The sequence below is a fragment of the Euleptes europaea genome, chromosome 5 (assembly GCF_029931775.1).
Source record: "Euleptes europaea isolate rEulEur1 chromosome 5, rEulEur1.hap1, whole genome shotgun sequence".
NCBI lineage: Eukaryota > Metazoa > Chordata > Lepidosauria > Squamata > Sphaerodactylidae > Euleptes > Euleptes europaea.
In genome coordinates, this window is record NC_079316.1 from 71,786,981 (window position 1) to 71,802,906 (window position 15,926).

The following is a 15,926-nucleotide window of genomic DNA, read 5'->3' on the forward strand; positions in this document are numbered from 1 at the left end:
AGGACTAAGTTGTATATAGGAAGCTGAGAAAATCAGTTAATGTAGTTAGCACATGTGATGAACTTAGATGTTTATTTCAAGGGTTTCTGGAAGCAACTTTTCCATCTTTTGTGCAACGGATTTAACAAATGTGTATATTTTTATTAAATGTGACATAAATTCTGTCAGTTTCCTACATGTGGTTTGACTTCTGATAGGGGAGTTGGACGTATGTTAAGTAGCCCCAAGATTCTCAAACTTTAAGGGCATATAAAGTGAAATTATTTACAGCATTTTTGTTCTACTTTTGCTTGCAGGTGGCAGCATTAAACAACCATGAAGAGTTGGTTCAAGTACTGCTGGAGAAAGGGGCAGACATTACAGTTAAAAATGAGGTAATAGCAATAACTGCAGGGTTTTGTGTGTGTGTGTGGGAGGTGCTAGTAAAAAACAAATTGAACATGTAATTTTGTTGTTTTCCCCAGTACGGCAAAGGTGCCCTGGAAATGGCTAGAAGTTTAAACAGAATGGTATGCATATATTTTCCTTGAACTCATTTCCAAATACCTAATGTATTAGCATTTGTTCATACCAGTTAACTTCTTTTGTTTGTTTGTTTGTTTGTTTAGAGTGTGGTTTCATTGATAGAAGCAAGCAAAGTAAGGGAGGTGGCTACTGCTTCTAAAGCTTCTGGTGCAGAGTTAAATGATGAAAGTAAATGAAGCCCTTGTCTTCTGATCAGGAGGGTGAGGACCATGAGCTCTACATTCTGGCTGCTTTCCCTCTTACCTTTTTGACTGTTATGGACTGTTGGATGCTTCTATTAAAATGTTAGCCCTGCTTCATTTCCAGCATATTCTCTGGGGTTTAAATCTACCTTTGCTCTGAGTACAGTGCAGAGCAAGGCTAGGGTGCAGAGAGAATTGGGAGAGGGAAAAATGGACACTTATTTGTACTTGGAGCTCTGTCCTATAGACTACCAGGGTGGCCTGCCTTCCTAGGACTAATGCACTGTGCCCTTGTACTTATGTATTCCCTTAAACTTAGGGGAAAGTGAAGCAGACCTGGCTTTGACAGAAGCTTTAAAATGCTTCCTTCCTTATCATCAGGAAGTTCCCTTCAACTGGGCAAGAATCTATAATTCTGGCAAGCAGAACAGTTAATTTGTCCCGGAGAAGTTTAATAAGCCAGGATCAACAAGGATCTCATTTGTAAGTGATGGCCTTCACAATTCCAGAGAGAACAGTGTGACGTTACACATACAAAACTGACAAACCAAGTACTTCTGCTGAAATGTCTGACGACTGATCTGTAGGCAAACCAGAATTTAAACCAAATTCTATCTAAGAGACTTTATCACCAAAGAATTTTGCAGAAGTGCTGCAGCATTGCACTGAATAATCTTCCAAATTGGGATCAGATCAAGGTTTTAACACACCATGAAATGCCTTCAGAAATTCAGCTGATGCAGTGATGGTGGAGTGAAAACCTTTTCTGCCACCGCCACTGCTATTCCATAGGACTACAAATGGGTTCTATGATGGGTTCTGTTTGATTCAGTGTGAGGGTTGTTGTTTGCCAATATTCATTTCATTTCTCCCAACTTCCTAGAAAGTCAGGGAGAGAGAGGCCTATTTGACAGTAGTTGGAAAGCCCCTGACGGTTCCTTATTCCAAAATGTACCTAGGGTATCAGTAGCGTCACCATTAAAATTCCCTATCTATACAGAGTAACTAAGTAGAGTAACACCTTTCTAAGCTATTGAAATCTATGAACTTAGCGTAAATTTGCTTAGGATGGCACTGTAAGTGCCCAAGAGCATTCTGAGTCCAAAGGGATCCATTAGTTTCTGGGAGTGGACCCTCTTAACCAGTTCCCATTATTACAGGCTTCAGCAGATAATGATCTGACCATGATACTGAGTTTAATCGCACCATGCTAACTAGAGTGCTATAAACCTGCTCAAGACACACAAAAAAGTATCTCATCTGTTGGGCCCAGTATGAAGTAGAACAGTCCACTGAGTGCGTCAACAGTCATTAAGTCCTAACAAAACTTGCTGCATCATGGCTATTGAAATTTTCCAGAACATACCTCTTGGGGATCCTCAATACAAATATGAGACAACATTGAATTCATAGAGGACACCTACCAGTGAGCTAGGCGGGGAATCAGCAGAAGTCCTAACCTGTATCTGGAAGCTAGAGCAAGTCAATATAATCTAAATTGGCTGCTATTTGTAGCAGGAATCTACAAAAGTAGATAAATGCCCTGAGGATCACCTCTACCCTTCTCCTCATGCTCCTGGTTAGGGTTGTTGAATGACTCCAAACCAGCTGAATTAGCTGAGATAAAATTTGTGGTGCAGTTTCATTCTGCCAAGTTTTGGTCATATAAACCAGGTTTATATGCTCATGTAGAAGCAGGTCAAGAATGACAGAAATCTAACAGACCTGACATTGTGCAAAGTCAAAGTTGTAGTGGGGCAAACAGGGAATTTAGTCTTCACTTTTCCTTAAGAGGGCCAGAGGAACTGCACTTCTCACCTCTCCCTCCAGCTTCTTTCTGCCAGACATTCCGTACCTGTGCATCGGTATAATATTGGAGGAGATGTTTTAAGCTCTGCATATCACATCAGATGGATGACAGAATACAGGCTATACATATCTCATACGCCAGTGCAGGAACCCATGTGCCTATTCCCATTGCTCACCCTAAAAGGAAACCAATAACCCAAAGGTGGTCAGCTCAGGCTCAAATTCCCTATGTGTGGCACCGACAATGAGAAGCCAAGCCTGGACCAGAGAAGATATCTTCAGACCAATCCACGGCTAGCAAATTGTTTTCTTTCCAAGTTTTCTTTGCAACCCTTACTATATTTCTCATGCTAATTCTTAGTTGTTTTTCCACTTGCCCCATCCAATATGTTGGTTACCTAAACATTTCCTGCCCTCAGTCCAGGGCTAGTCAGCTTCCATAATAACACAATTCCTTAATCAAGATTTTGCACATTTCCTTAACCTGCACACCACTCAGTTTGAATAATAAACATAGTTAGCCTGCCTGTATTTCTGTGTGCAGATTACTCAGGGTTCTGGTAACCTGCGTTTTAAAAACAAACTTTAGTGGCATTTAGAGATTCAGTATACTCCTGTAATTATTGTAGTAAAATCAGTTATCCCACACCTGCTCAATAAAGTATTCACTGTTTTATTTTCTGAAGAAATCATTCCATTTAATTACAGAAAACACAACGTGGTACACAAAGTCATGTTGACTGTTTATTTAGAACAGCATATTTCACAATGAATAGACAGTCTGCTTATTGAAACCTATGTTTGTATTAATCTTTAACAGGGTACTGCTATAATGTTTAAAGTAATGTATACAAAGTAAAATAAACTGTTATACGGTGCATTATGTGGCAAAAAGTTTAGCAAACACAAACATAATTGAAAGCATTATAAAGGTATGGTTCATCAAGCTAATACAGAGGTTTATGTAGATCTAATATCCAGTCATAATGTACTAAATGGTCTGCGGATACCAATCTGTCACCACAGCTCTAAATATTTTACTTGGAAATATCCCATTGATTTCAGTGAATGGAAATTGCCTCCAGGAAAATGCACCAAGGACTAGATGATCTACAGTTAAAATTACACATCAGTTGCTAATCTTATTTTAAAGAACATTACAATATTTTGTTCATCAGAGCTGGTCATAATGGCAATTCATATTGCATTTTATATGACCTGCTAAAGAGATGTCTGAATGGGATGATGAAACACAGTAATAGAGAAACTTTTCAGTCCAAGGTCAAAATGCCATGGGGAAATGTTAGTTGCTAGTACAATTACCTCTTAAACCTGCCCTCTTTGCCTAGTTGAGTTCACATTTAGTTGCATTTGTCTTGAACAAAAATATTATTTATTATTTCAGTACCATTTGTCTTCAAGGATATCTGAATTGATTGCAATTTAGCAGGGATATTTTATTTGTATGGTTATTTTTGAAAGTGATACATTTACAAATTTACATCTGGTCTGCAACCAAACAATGATTTAAACAGTATATCGTTCTAGAAAACTGGTATGTTATAAAAATCTGTTATAGCCAGTGGAATAAGTGTTAGCAGTGCAATATTTCACATTTGCTTAGTTAAATCAGCATCATCATTTACGAGAAAACCATTTCCCTCATTTGATTATGTAATCAAGAGCTTGATTAGAAGCTAAAGTAATTTGCAAATAACAAAAGAATCCCTGGCTCACCTGTGTTTCATCTTGGAATAAGTGATCAGGGGATTCAGAAGTTGGATGGTACCCTCAGTTCGATAATAACAGTGACAAATTAGCAAAGAAGAGGTAAAAGAGAGAGCTTGGGATTCTCTGCTCATTTAAGAAAGGATGGAAGATACAGTAATAATACTTAGTATTTACACAACACTTTCAAGGATTCAGATCACCCACATAAATTTTAACATTTTGTATTCCTTCTTTTGAAGGAGCTCTTCTGTTAAGCTCCTGGATGTCCTGAACCATAGCCCATTTTCTTAGTCACTTAAGGTTACATCAACTCAAGAGAATCATTTTGAGTCAGCACCTCTGAAATAACCTCAGGCAACTTTGGTTGTGTAAACAAGTCCAGAACCCTCTAAGAATAGCACCCTCTGAGACAATGCATTAAGACTGCATAGAAAAATTTATAAAATTTCTATATGTACAGAAAACTTTCACCTGCCTGAGAAAGAAAAATACTGAAAATTTAAAAAGAACCTGGTCTGTTTCAAGGTCATGCAAAATCTGTTCTGTAGTATTTTGTTAATGGTTCAAAGTAGCATGTATTTTACAAAAACTGGGCATAGTTCATAATAATACTTATTACACTAAAACAAATGGGTTAGATCCTCTGGTAGTTTTTCCTAGAAGGGCTCTTCTGCATAGAGGAGACTTTTTGCCAATTCCCCACTCCCACATTGTGCCCAGGGCTGTTTTGGGAAGAGTTCTCAGAAACTTGGGGTGGTGCTTGGGGTGGGGGGAGCACAGTAAGAGGAAAATTTCATTCTGCAAGTGGAGCTCGACTTGCATGTTGTTAGACCCAACCCATTATGTTCATTGTGCAGTTCACTTATCTGTGCTTTTGGAGTCTTTCCCTTCCTTTGGCTCATCAAGAATTATTGCAATAGTTAGAAGTGGCAAGCAGCAGTGGAACTGGCTTGGAATCACAATAAATTGCACTTTGGAAACACTTGGAAGATCACTTTTGGTCATACACAGGATTGAACGTTGCCGTATTTTCCCTTGGTCATAGTGGCTAGCGACATGTCAATATTCCCTGTAGCATGTGAGTAGTTTTTTGTTTGTTTGATTGTTTTAGTAATCTGCAGCTGTTTGCTCTGTGGTGTAGCCACCTTCTGTTACTGAGATACACTAGCCTAGATGTTGTTTGGTTGTTTTAAGGAGAACAGAATAGATGGACAAGCCTCAAAATAGGGGATGGATCTAGAATGCCTGTAGTTCCTTCCAACCCAATATTCTGTGATGCTGATTCTCTGACAACAATGTTCTTTCCCCCTGAGAACTCACGGGAATAAAAGTAAAAACAGCCATTAAAAGGATTTTCTTTGAAAGCAGAAAACTATAATTATCTTAAGTAGTGGTGGAATGGTTTCTATAGAACATGGAAATTTTAAAACATTAAGCCAAGCAGTCTTGTTTGCTAACTCATCTGTTGTTTCAACATACAGATGGCCTTAACTGTTAGGTCCCATTTTATCTATGTTTATTGGTTATAGATTGTGGTTACCCAGAGACTGTATGGTCACAAACTGTAGAATCCTTCTTGTGTGGCCATGAGCCACCAACACCCCAGAGACAACAATCTTTTTACTTCATGGAGAGAGATCTCTGAGCTTCGTGACTATTAACCTAATATCACATTTACCTTTGGTTTCAACATCACATCTAGAAGTAATTTTTAATCTTTTAGTTTGGATCTCTGTTTTGCCCTGGGATAAGGATGCCGGATGGGTTACAGAACATTGGATTGGGTTCAGTGGAGGATTTCTGCAAACTGGAGGATGGGTGATATACGCTGATTCCCCTTCCTAGTGCAGATTTCCCGCTCTGCCATCATGCTGTTTCTGGGGGTCCGCTGTCCTCCGCTTCAACACTTCGGAGGCATTCTGAGCTCAGGAGGGAGCGGAGTAAGTTCTGCTCCACTGGTGGAAATCAGAGATTACTGTGGGATCCAAGCCACAGCAGTCAAATGGGCTAAACCTTTAGGTTTTGGAAATAGGTTGTGCAGGCCACATTATTAAGGTTTATAAATCCAGAATCCGAAAGTCTGATACAATGCATGCTAGTTCCCTGACGTTAAATGACTTCCCTATTCGTTTTAATGGAGCAGGTCAAGCAATATTCGCATGGGCATGTGGAAGCACATGAAGAGTTGGTCCCTTTGTTGAAAAGAACTGAGATCCTTTGGTGTGCATCATAGAGTACATGAATCTATGGCTCTAGGTGATGGCTTGTAGTTCAAATAAAACTAAATATATTTAACATTTCAATCTTTAGCATGTTTAGCACATGTCCATAAGTTTCTTTCAATGGCAAGAGGGTTGCATCAACATGCATTGACTGCAGCATTAAGTGATGACTTGTATGTACATACCAGCTGTTCTGGGTGCAATTTTCCTATCACACAATGTCAGTTCATATAAAATACTTTTTGGTAGACACAGCTCACACATTTGAGAGTTATCAGGCAGCAAGTGCTGAGGTGACAAACATAGATATATAAATCAGTCCTTACTCCCAAGGAAGTATGCTTAGGAAAGATCATTAAGATCCTGTAGAAGCAATGAGTCTTAAAGATTCCACAGTACAATTTTGGTTTCCATGCAGTATAAGCATAATCCACTGCACATGTCCTCGCACTGTAAACCTACAGTTAGTTTAACATGCATAGCTCTCATTGATTTCAGAGGTGCTTTTACATATTGCTTATTTCAGAAGGGCAATTGCAGCTGATTTATATTTTGACATCTTTAACATGATTCCCTTTACTGACTCCACAATATGAGGTTCCCCTTGCTGCATCAAGGGTTTAACAGTATTCTCTACAATGTACAACATTCAGCATTGAAACTAAGAAAGCAAGCTCCCATGAAATCCACACAAAATCTACTATTTGCCAAGCGATAACAAATATAAATATTTGCTTGCAATGTTCAGCTTTCATATAACCTTATTTAAAAGTTGTGTGACAGAAATATGCTGTTGTGGTCAGACCCTACAAGTGTGCGGGGTGATTTTCCTTACCCCTGCTGATCTCCATAGCCCCATGACCCCTGAAAAGGTGATGTCAGAGTTTGACAGGGCTACTGTGAATAAAATGTCATGGTGTAGGGGGGCTGCAGGAAGGAGGAGGAATTGGGCAAAATTACATCTCAACAATCTGTTCTGCTTGTAGATAGTTTCCTCTGCTAATTTCTTCTGCTGCCATAAAGGAGAGCAGGAGCTTTTCCCCAATTTCCCCTCCTTACTACAGCTCCTGTTTCACATGCTGTTTTATCCATGAGGGTCCCCCCTAACCCTAGTATTACACTTTTGGAGATCACAAAGAGCTACTGGGGAATACAGAAGGGGGGGGGGGGAAGAGGCTTCTGCACATAGTATCCAACCCAGTCGTCTCTCAGTCCAGTTATAAAACATGTGTTTTTATTATAGATCTCTAGTTAGGTCTTTCTGGTGTTTTCTATTATTTTAATCATCATGCTTCAAAACAGTGACACTCAGTGGCTCGGGAGCCACATGTGGCTTCTTGACATATTGCCTATGGCTGTTTTGAGAAGCATGGCACCCAACCCATGTTTCAGGAAAGTGTGCAAGACTATTGTCCAGTGAGGCTTGTGGTTACCCATTGGTTCCCACCTTGAAATAAAAAACAGCAATTGGTGCAAGGGGAAAATATTTAATAATTACCCCGACACATTTTGCATATGCTTCCTCAGGGGAATCTTTTTTACTGCAAACGTCCCAAACAATCATGAATTTGTAATTGTTTCATTGCTTGCTTGGGACATTTGAATTAAGAAAGATCCCCCTGAGGAAGTGTATGTGAAATGGATAGGGGTAATTTAATTATTAAATACTTTCCCCTTGCACCAATTGCTATTTTGATTTTTTGCCTTCGTTCGGGTTTGGTGCGGCCCTCTTTTCTATTGTTTTGTTCCACCTTGAAATAGCCACTGTCAGAGGGCCTGCAGGATAGATAAGTTGTGAGGCTCCCTGAGAAAATGTTTATGAACTATTTATTGTTCTCTTTCTATATTTTACCCATGAGCAATAGCTTTGAGTATAACATTTGACTGCATGAAGGATTTATCTTATACTTTTGTTTAGATGTTAAGATTGTTTAAAGTGTTGAATAAAATATTAGTAACACCGGTTTTAATATGTATAATTCCATTAGAATCAATTGCCCAAATTCAAGAACAGTTGCACAACAAGGTATATTAAACTAGGGATCCATGGACAATAAATAGGGTTGTGCCAAAAAAAAAAAATTCGTAAATTTCGGGTTTGGGTTTATTGGGACCGATTTTTTTGGGGGGGGGGACCTGAAATAAGCCGAATACCCATACCGGTAAATATTGGCATTCGGCTTATTTTTGGGTTTACCAAAACAATTCAGCCCCAGAAGGGTTATTTTTCGAGGCAGAGCCCCCAAATTTGTAATGTAGCTAGAAGGGACTCTCTTTGCACAACCCCCAAAGTTTTGTGAAGATTGGGTCAGGGGGTCCGATTTTATGCGGTCCGGAAGGGGTCGCCCCCTCCTCCATAGAGAAATATTGTGAAGACTGCAATGATTCTCTGTGTGTGTGGGGGGGGCGACCCATTTCTTATTCGGTTTTCGCTTTCTCCCCAGGTTTGTGCATTCGGTAAACCTGAACTGGAAATGTACCGAAACAGCTAATTTTTGGTTTATTTTCAGTTCGAGTTTATTGATATGCACAAGTATAGCAATAACTGCACACAAATAGCAAATAAGGATATCCTCCCTTGTTTGTATAGGAAGATGAAATGGAACTGCGCATCTTCCTCTGCAATGTGAGGCACCAACCAGGATCACACAGGCAGACGTATGTTCAGACTTACAGTGTGATATGCCTCTGATCTCCACTTATCTGGCCTCTTTTCTACACATGGCACATGACCTGGAACCAAGTGCAGATTGACACATAAACAGGACCTCACATCTCATTCACCATCCTCCTATCGTATGCCTAGGGGGCCTGATGAAATGAGGCAACAGAAAATATTCAGAGTATTTCTTGAATGTACATTTCAGCTCTAAAACAGTATTGCTTATTGCTTCAGGGTTTTTTGTGTGTTTTTTTGTTTTTACAATTAGAAATCAGAACAAGTTAACTGGTTATAACAAAATGTGTGTTATAACCAGAAGAAAAAAAGGGATTTACCAAGGCTGGTGTCTTCTTTAGGCAATGCTAACTGAAATAAAATGTGATAGCTACTTTAATAATAAGCATGTAGGGCTTTCCTATTAAAGGCAGTCCAACAAAATGAAATCACCAGAAGAAAGAAGGCAACAAGATGCCTTTAGAAAAACAGGCAAGTACTCAAGATGCATGAAAGGTAATTTAAAGAACACCTGCCTTTCATTTCAACTGAAATGCCAAATCCAATCTTAAATACCTGAGTACCACTATCATTTAGCATAAATATTACATTAACATTTCCAGAATGCCGTATAAATTAACACTTCAGAAATTACATAGCAACATATGCAAACTTTAACATCTGATTTCCCCCCCCCCCCAAGAGGATTCTCTTTTGCTTTATTGGTTTTGGTTGTGATGTGGATATATTTGTTTGGTTTATTCATAAGCATGACTACTGTGGTTGCCTAGATACAGAGCACAGTAATTGGGAAAGCTAAATTACTGGGGAAAGACCAAAGGTCTTCTGTCTCTTTGCTTGAAGAAGCACAGACCAGTGACTCTGTGGGCTTTATCACACTGTAGAGACAACAGAGATTACCAATGGTCGGGAAGCTGGAAACAGTTTTGCTTAATATAGAACAAAGTCTTTGTTAATGTTATGATAACAGGGAGAGAGGGAACATTTAGCAGAGGCTGAAAGAAAGGTATCCCCAATTGGTTTTGGTTTAGCATTGGTAAAAGAAAGGAAGAAAGGAGAAATTAATCTACCTTAATCTTTATAACAGTTATGAAAATGATTATACTTTCAGAAAGATACTGAACCATACATGAAAGCGAGACCATATGGGCTGAATTCAGACATTGTAGATTTTTTAAAAGTACCCTTTGACACCAGATCCTGGATGATGAAGGAACATCGTTAACTGAGTTTTTGTACATATCACTGAAAATATCAGTTGATCATACAATATAGAGATTAATCGACTGATTGCTAGATATGTGCATTTTTCTTTTATTCCTTTAAATTCTGGAAGTAGCTCAGAACTAAACACGGAAAAATCCATAGAAAGAAAGAAGATGCAGAACAGCTCACTTGTTCCGTGGAAGACATTGCTACAATTATTACTTGTAAAATACAGCTTTAAAAAATAAACAGAGAAGTAAAATATTCTGTCTCTTCTGAAAATGTTAGGTCGGTTTTTAACATTACAGATTGCTTTGCATGAAACTGGCCTAATATAGGGGCAGATTTGATAGTTATAAGATCAGCAGATGTGTCATGATGGAGATTGACTGATATGAGTGTGGTTGGGGCAATCCTATCATTTCTTTGTAAGAAGTGCCCTCTCTTCAACCCTTAGGCAAGCACCTTGCCCTCTGCTTACTTTATGTCTGAGAAAACTGAATGGCAGCTGTGTTGGTGATATATGGAAATAACCCCATAATCAATATGGCCATGTGAGCTACTCTAACACAGTACAGGAAAGAGGCCAGTACCTTCTGCTGCCCTGATTGAAGTTAATTTACCAAGCACCAAAACACTTAACATCAAAAAACCTGACATCTTGCACTAACTCAGAAGTTATGTACTATGTCTAAAAATGAGGTTAAAATAGCCTTGTATAATATACAGTACTTTTCATTAAGAAAATATGTTGAAAATGTATGCATTTTCATGAAGTACAAGCTCTCAACTAGTTCTGAACAGTCAGGTAAGGTATTTTCACTGTTACAGTACACTGAGATATGATAACAGAGTCTGGGGTTTTTCACCATATTATGGGGGAAAGATGGCTTGTACTATTTGAACCTTTGTTGAAATTACAAGACTTTAAAATAGATTATTTATTGATAAGAAAAAAATACTAGAGCTGAAATGAATCCTTCTGTGACATTGACTGTGGAATTTGCAGTGGTCTCCAATGTCATGCATTTGAAATAGGGTAGTCAAGGTTGGTTTCCCATCAAAATGACTATTCAGGGCCTCAAAACTTGCTCAGTGCTTTTCTGTTATAATGATCAAACCTGGCCATTGATGGGAGAGGTAGATGGTACAAAGAGGTGCCTGAAAGTTTTTACATGCATTACATTTTTGCAGAATTCCCCTCAAAACAGTTGTTGCTTAGCCCCACATTTCACAACAGGTTATATAGTTCCAGTGCTTGCACTGCCTGGGTTACTCCATTCCCATTGCAAGGGAAACAGGGCCCTCTTGTTCACATTTTTGAGCCCTAGTTAGGGTTGATAGGTCCTTCTTCGCCACCAGCGGGAGGTTTTTGGGGCGGAGCCTAAGAAGGTCAGGGTTAGGGGAGGGACTTCAATGACATAGAGTCCAGTTGCCAAAGTGACAATTTTCTCCAAGTGAACTGATTTCTATTGGCTGGAGATCAGCTGTAATAGCAGGAGATCTCCAGCTAGTACCTGGAGGTTGGCAACCCTAGTGCTAGTTGAAGTTGATAAATGGTCGTTAAGTCTTCTGTGGCTCTGACAGGTCCCACATTCCTCTGTGATGCTGCATGAAGTGTAAACAGTTCCACCTCTTCCAGAACTTTTAGTTGTGTAGAACAAATGACTTGTAAGGTACCGCTGTACCATGCTGGAGGGAATCTGCTTTCCTGAAACATCATGTGCACTGGACTTGCATATGGTTGTCTATTGCAGAATTGTACAGGCAGGGAAACCCCAATACCCGTTCCTAGGCACTATTTTGCTACCGCACAAGATTAGGTCAGTTATCACTCATTTTCAGCAAGCAATGATAAAATGATACACTATATAGTGTTAGAGAAGAATATCTGATTCCAAAGTGTAGTATCTGAATTTTTATACAGAAAGCATTATATGATGTTCTAACACCCAAGCTCAGAAAACACATGCATCTAGACAATTAGACTTTAAGTTTTATCAACTGGACAGAACAGGTCTTTGTTAATTCAGATGCCATCAAAGTTCTTCATAAAATCATATTTTGCCTTCAGATTCCAGAATCAAAATATCAGCCAATAATGTTTGAAATTCCAGAAGTCCCTTGATTTCAGCAAAGTTTCATGTCAGCCCTAATCAGAATGCTGTAAATAACAGATTCAAACTAAACAACCTTTGAGACACCTGTACAGCCTATTGAGAAATCTGTAATGAAGGGTGGTTTGAGGCTGCTTAGAAATTGCAAAAATGGCTTCTTTCCAAGGTAAACTCAGCTATGGTGAAACAATATCTACTACAGTGCTCTGCACTGTAATAAATATTCAATATAAATTAATAATTTACAAGTACCTGAGCAAGGACGCAGACCACCTTCACACAGCATAGCACCAAAGGCAGTAGCTCAGAGTTTTTAAAAATAATGGGGGTGGGGGGGAGGTTGAACATTAAAAAGGTCTACCTATTGATATAAAAATATTGATCTCCAACAAGAATTGAAAATAGTGCAAACTTATGTCTTCACTTTTCAGGATAGAAATGATGCTGTACTTTGTCATTTCCGATAGGCAACATTGCAGGATCTAGGCACAGGAAGCGGATGTTTAGGTGCAGTCCTATTTGGAGGGGAAAAAAGGAGGGTCAAGAGAATATTTCCAAAATCTTAACATTAATTAAAAACACATTAATTGAACTGTATCGGAAACCACAGTATTAACTTCCTGTTGGAGGGAGCATGGTTGTATCTGCTTTGGAAAACAAGGACATTCAGGTCCATTGATTCAGGTAAAATTGGATTTATTAGCTCCTACTTATCTTTATTTGAACTTGTGATTGCTATATAGAAATAAAGATGTTTGAAGATACTATTTTTAAAAGATTTAATGAAGATATTGGTTGGTCTGCTGCAACAAGAATGGTCCCCCACCTAGAACAGTTCCTGCTATTCATTTTAATCTCTCAAGACATTGATATGGACGTGCACCAAAAACACAATCCTAGTAATGGGCCTAAAGGTAACACACCACTGAAATGTGTATCCTTGTTCAACATTCGTGATCTGATATTCCAACAAATGTTTAGTTAGTTTTTGTATTCATGCTATTCACTTCACCTATAAGGATTTTATCAAGATCTATCAGGATTTGGTTTTTTTTTTTTTGTATTCCAATTATGTGGCACACTTTCCCCAAGGAATAATCATAATGCATCAGTCAGACCATTGGTCTAGCAAAGAAAGTATTATATTATTCTGACTGGTATCAGTTCTCCAGACTCTTTCACGTTTACTGTTATCTGATCCATCTTCTCTGGGCTGCTTCCACATCAGAGTGGTGTTCTGTGGTAGATTGTGAATGTGATTCTGTATAAAATTGCCCTTGCAATGGTAATTTCAGACAGATCAGGGCAATCTGTTTTCTCTCCATTTTGAGCAGTACATTTTTAGATGTACATTGAAGCCTTCCCTGCCTGTGTTTTCATGTGACCATCAGGATTCTCCACCTACTCTGTTTTAATGCTTTTGTTATTTTGAAGAGCATGGGTAATGGAGCATAGAAATAATACAATGTCTTTTTAAAAATCCTCCATGTATTTGCAGAGACCACCTCCAACAATCTCCTTTCCCTCCCTAAAAGGCAGGCTGGGTGATTAAAAAAAAATATTCACAAGCATAAGTAATGGTGGATAGGAATAACACTATACCTTTAAAGAAAACCTTTTTCTATTTGAACAACCCCTGACGATCCTCTCTCCCTCCTTTCTGTTTGAAAGGCAGGTGATTAACTTCTCTTACACTAAGTGCTGCAACAAATGAAAAGAGTAACTGACTAGTACTTCACTGAAGTCCTGCAATTGCACTGTTTCCCTTTCAGACACAAGATAGGTTTAAAATAAACTGGGGGGTGGGGTTAGCGGAAGGAATGTGTTGTTAACATTTTGTGCACAAATACAGGATGAGGTCATGGGGAAACATTAAAAAATGCACCAGTGAAAAGGCTGAAATATGGGAGATGCTTTGTTTGAACGAAGCCCTGGAGATGTTGGGGATTGAACCTGGGACCTTTCATATGCAAAGCAGATGATCTACCACTCAGCCACTGCCCCACCCCCAAAAAATTAATCTTCACTTTGCTGATGCTCAGAGGCTACCCTATGACCCATCACAGATAAAGGCTGGCCCTGGCTCTCTGAAAAGAAAATGAAAAATTCATCTTATTAGTAACACAAACAGCACAATCCTTCACATGTCTATACAGAAGTAAGTTCCCCTATGTTCAGTGGTGCTTACTCTCTGGAAGTGTGCACAGGATTGCACACAAAGTATGTTATTTTCAGTCTAATAGATAATTCATATAACTAATTTTTCCACCAAGCCAATGAATGCATTTGGAGCTGGAAGAATATACTAAATTCATCCCTAAATACTGCATTTTTAATGGCATTATTTGTCATATTTAATTATGGAACTTCAGCAAATGTATATTCTTTATAATATTTCATGGAACAAAACAATGGAATTTCTACTGAAAAGTAGAGTGCTTTTGCTATGTTTGTATCTCAGATTAAACACAGGGAGGTGCAGAGGTAAGAACAAGTAATCACAGTAGAATTTCAGAATTTCGTTTTATTGTGCCATTTCCCTACAAATACACTTGTTAAGATGGGAGAACAAGTAGGACAATATTCTGGGGGTCCTGATTGCCCTGAGGGCCCAGGAGCCCCTGCATGGAAGTTGAGGGAAAGGAAAAATGTGACCTTTGATCCGTCACGATTGCTCAGCCTAACCTACACACCACGGTCACTGTGAAGATAAAATAGGGGAGGGGACAATGTATATTGCCATGACCTCCTTGGAGGAAACGGTATATAAATGGGAGGAAAATGTATGGTGCACGTAGAGATCTCCATTTATTAGCCTATTCACGCTAACAGCAAATGTTTTTTCATAGGATCTGAGTTGGTTCTGGTATCCCAGGAATCGGTATCCAGGGATGGGTGGTGGCTCAATGGCCTTGTCTGCATATCCGTTCTTAGTTAGATGAGCATTTTTTTGTGGGAAAGAAACAACACCCTTCAACAGACCATTCCTATGGGAGGGGGGTAAATGCCCAAAGGAGCCAGTGTGACCCCTATGCCGGCATCCATACCACTTGCACCATGCAAAGGGGCATGGACACTGGCGTAGGGCAACTTACGCCAGCCCCCCGCTGGCATTCCCCCGGCATATCTCCCCACGCTGGCCTCTGGGGGTTGGTCTGGGGGCATGCCCAGGGGTGGAGCTGCCTTTAGGCAGCTTCCTAACCCCCTTTGGGGCCCCTGTTTCCCCCCTTCTTTTTAACATCCTTAGCTAGTTGACTACTAGACAGGGGGACGTCTGCTGTTGACTTGCCCTTGTTGGCCCTGCATACCAGAGACACCACTGAGTTGCGCCATTTAGGTACCTATGTACCAGTATATTGTGATTTTAGTAATGGTTATATATATGGGGCTTTAATTATTATTATAATAATGGTTTTAATTGTATTTATTGAAGTTAACGTGTGTAATTTTGTTGTCA

At 39.2% G+C, this 15,926-nt stretch overlaps 2 protein-coding genes across 2 annotated transcripts in view; one reads left to right on the forward strand and one right to left on the reverse strand.

Annotated features, from left to right (window-relative positions):
- The window catches only part of FANK1 (fibronectin type III and ankyrin repeat domains 1), a 51,866-nt gene extending 51,165 nt beyond the window's left edge, over positions 1 to 701 (forward strand). Inside the window, exons 9-11 of the mRNA XM_056850103.1 lie at positions 297 to 374; positions 465 to 509; positions 609 to 701. Coding sequence (XP_056706081.1) covers positions 297 to 374; positions 465 to 509; positions 609 to 701 — 216 coding nt within the window. The remainder of the gene's footprint in view (positions 1 to 296; positions 375 to 464; positions 510 to 608) is intronic.
- Positions 702 to 12,923: 12,222 nt separating this feature from the next.
- The window catches only part of ADAM12 (ADAM metallopeptidase domain 12), a 278,563-nt gene continuing 275,560 nt past the window's right edge, over positions 12,924 to 15,926 (reverse strand). The window contains exon 24 of the mRNA XM_056850479.1: positions 12,924 to 12,984. Coding sequence (XP_056706457.1) covers positions 12,924 to 12,984 — 61 coding nt within the window. The remainder of the gene's footprint in view (positions 12,985 to 15,926) is intronic.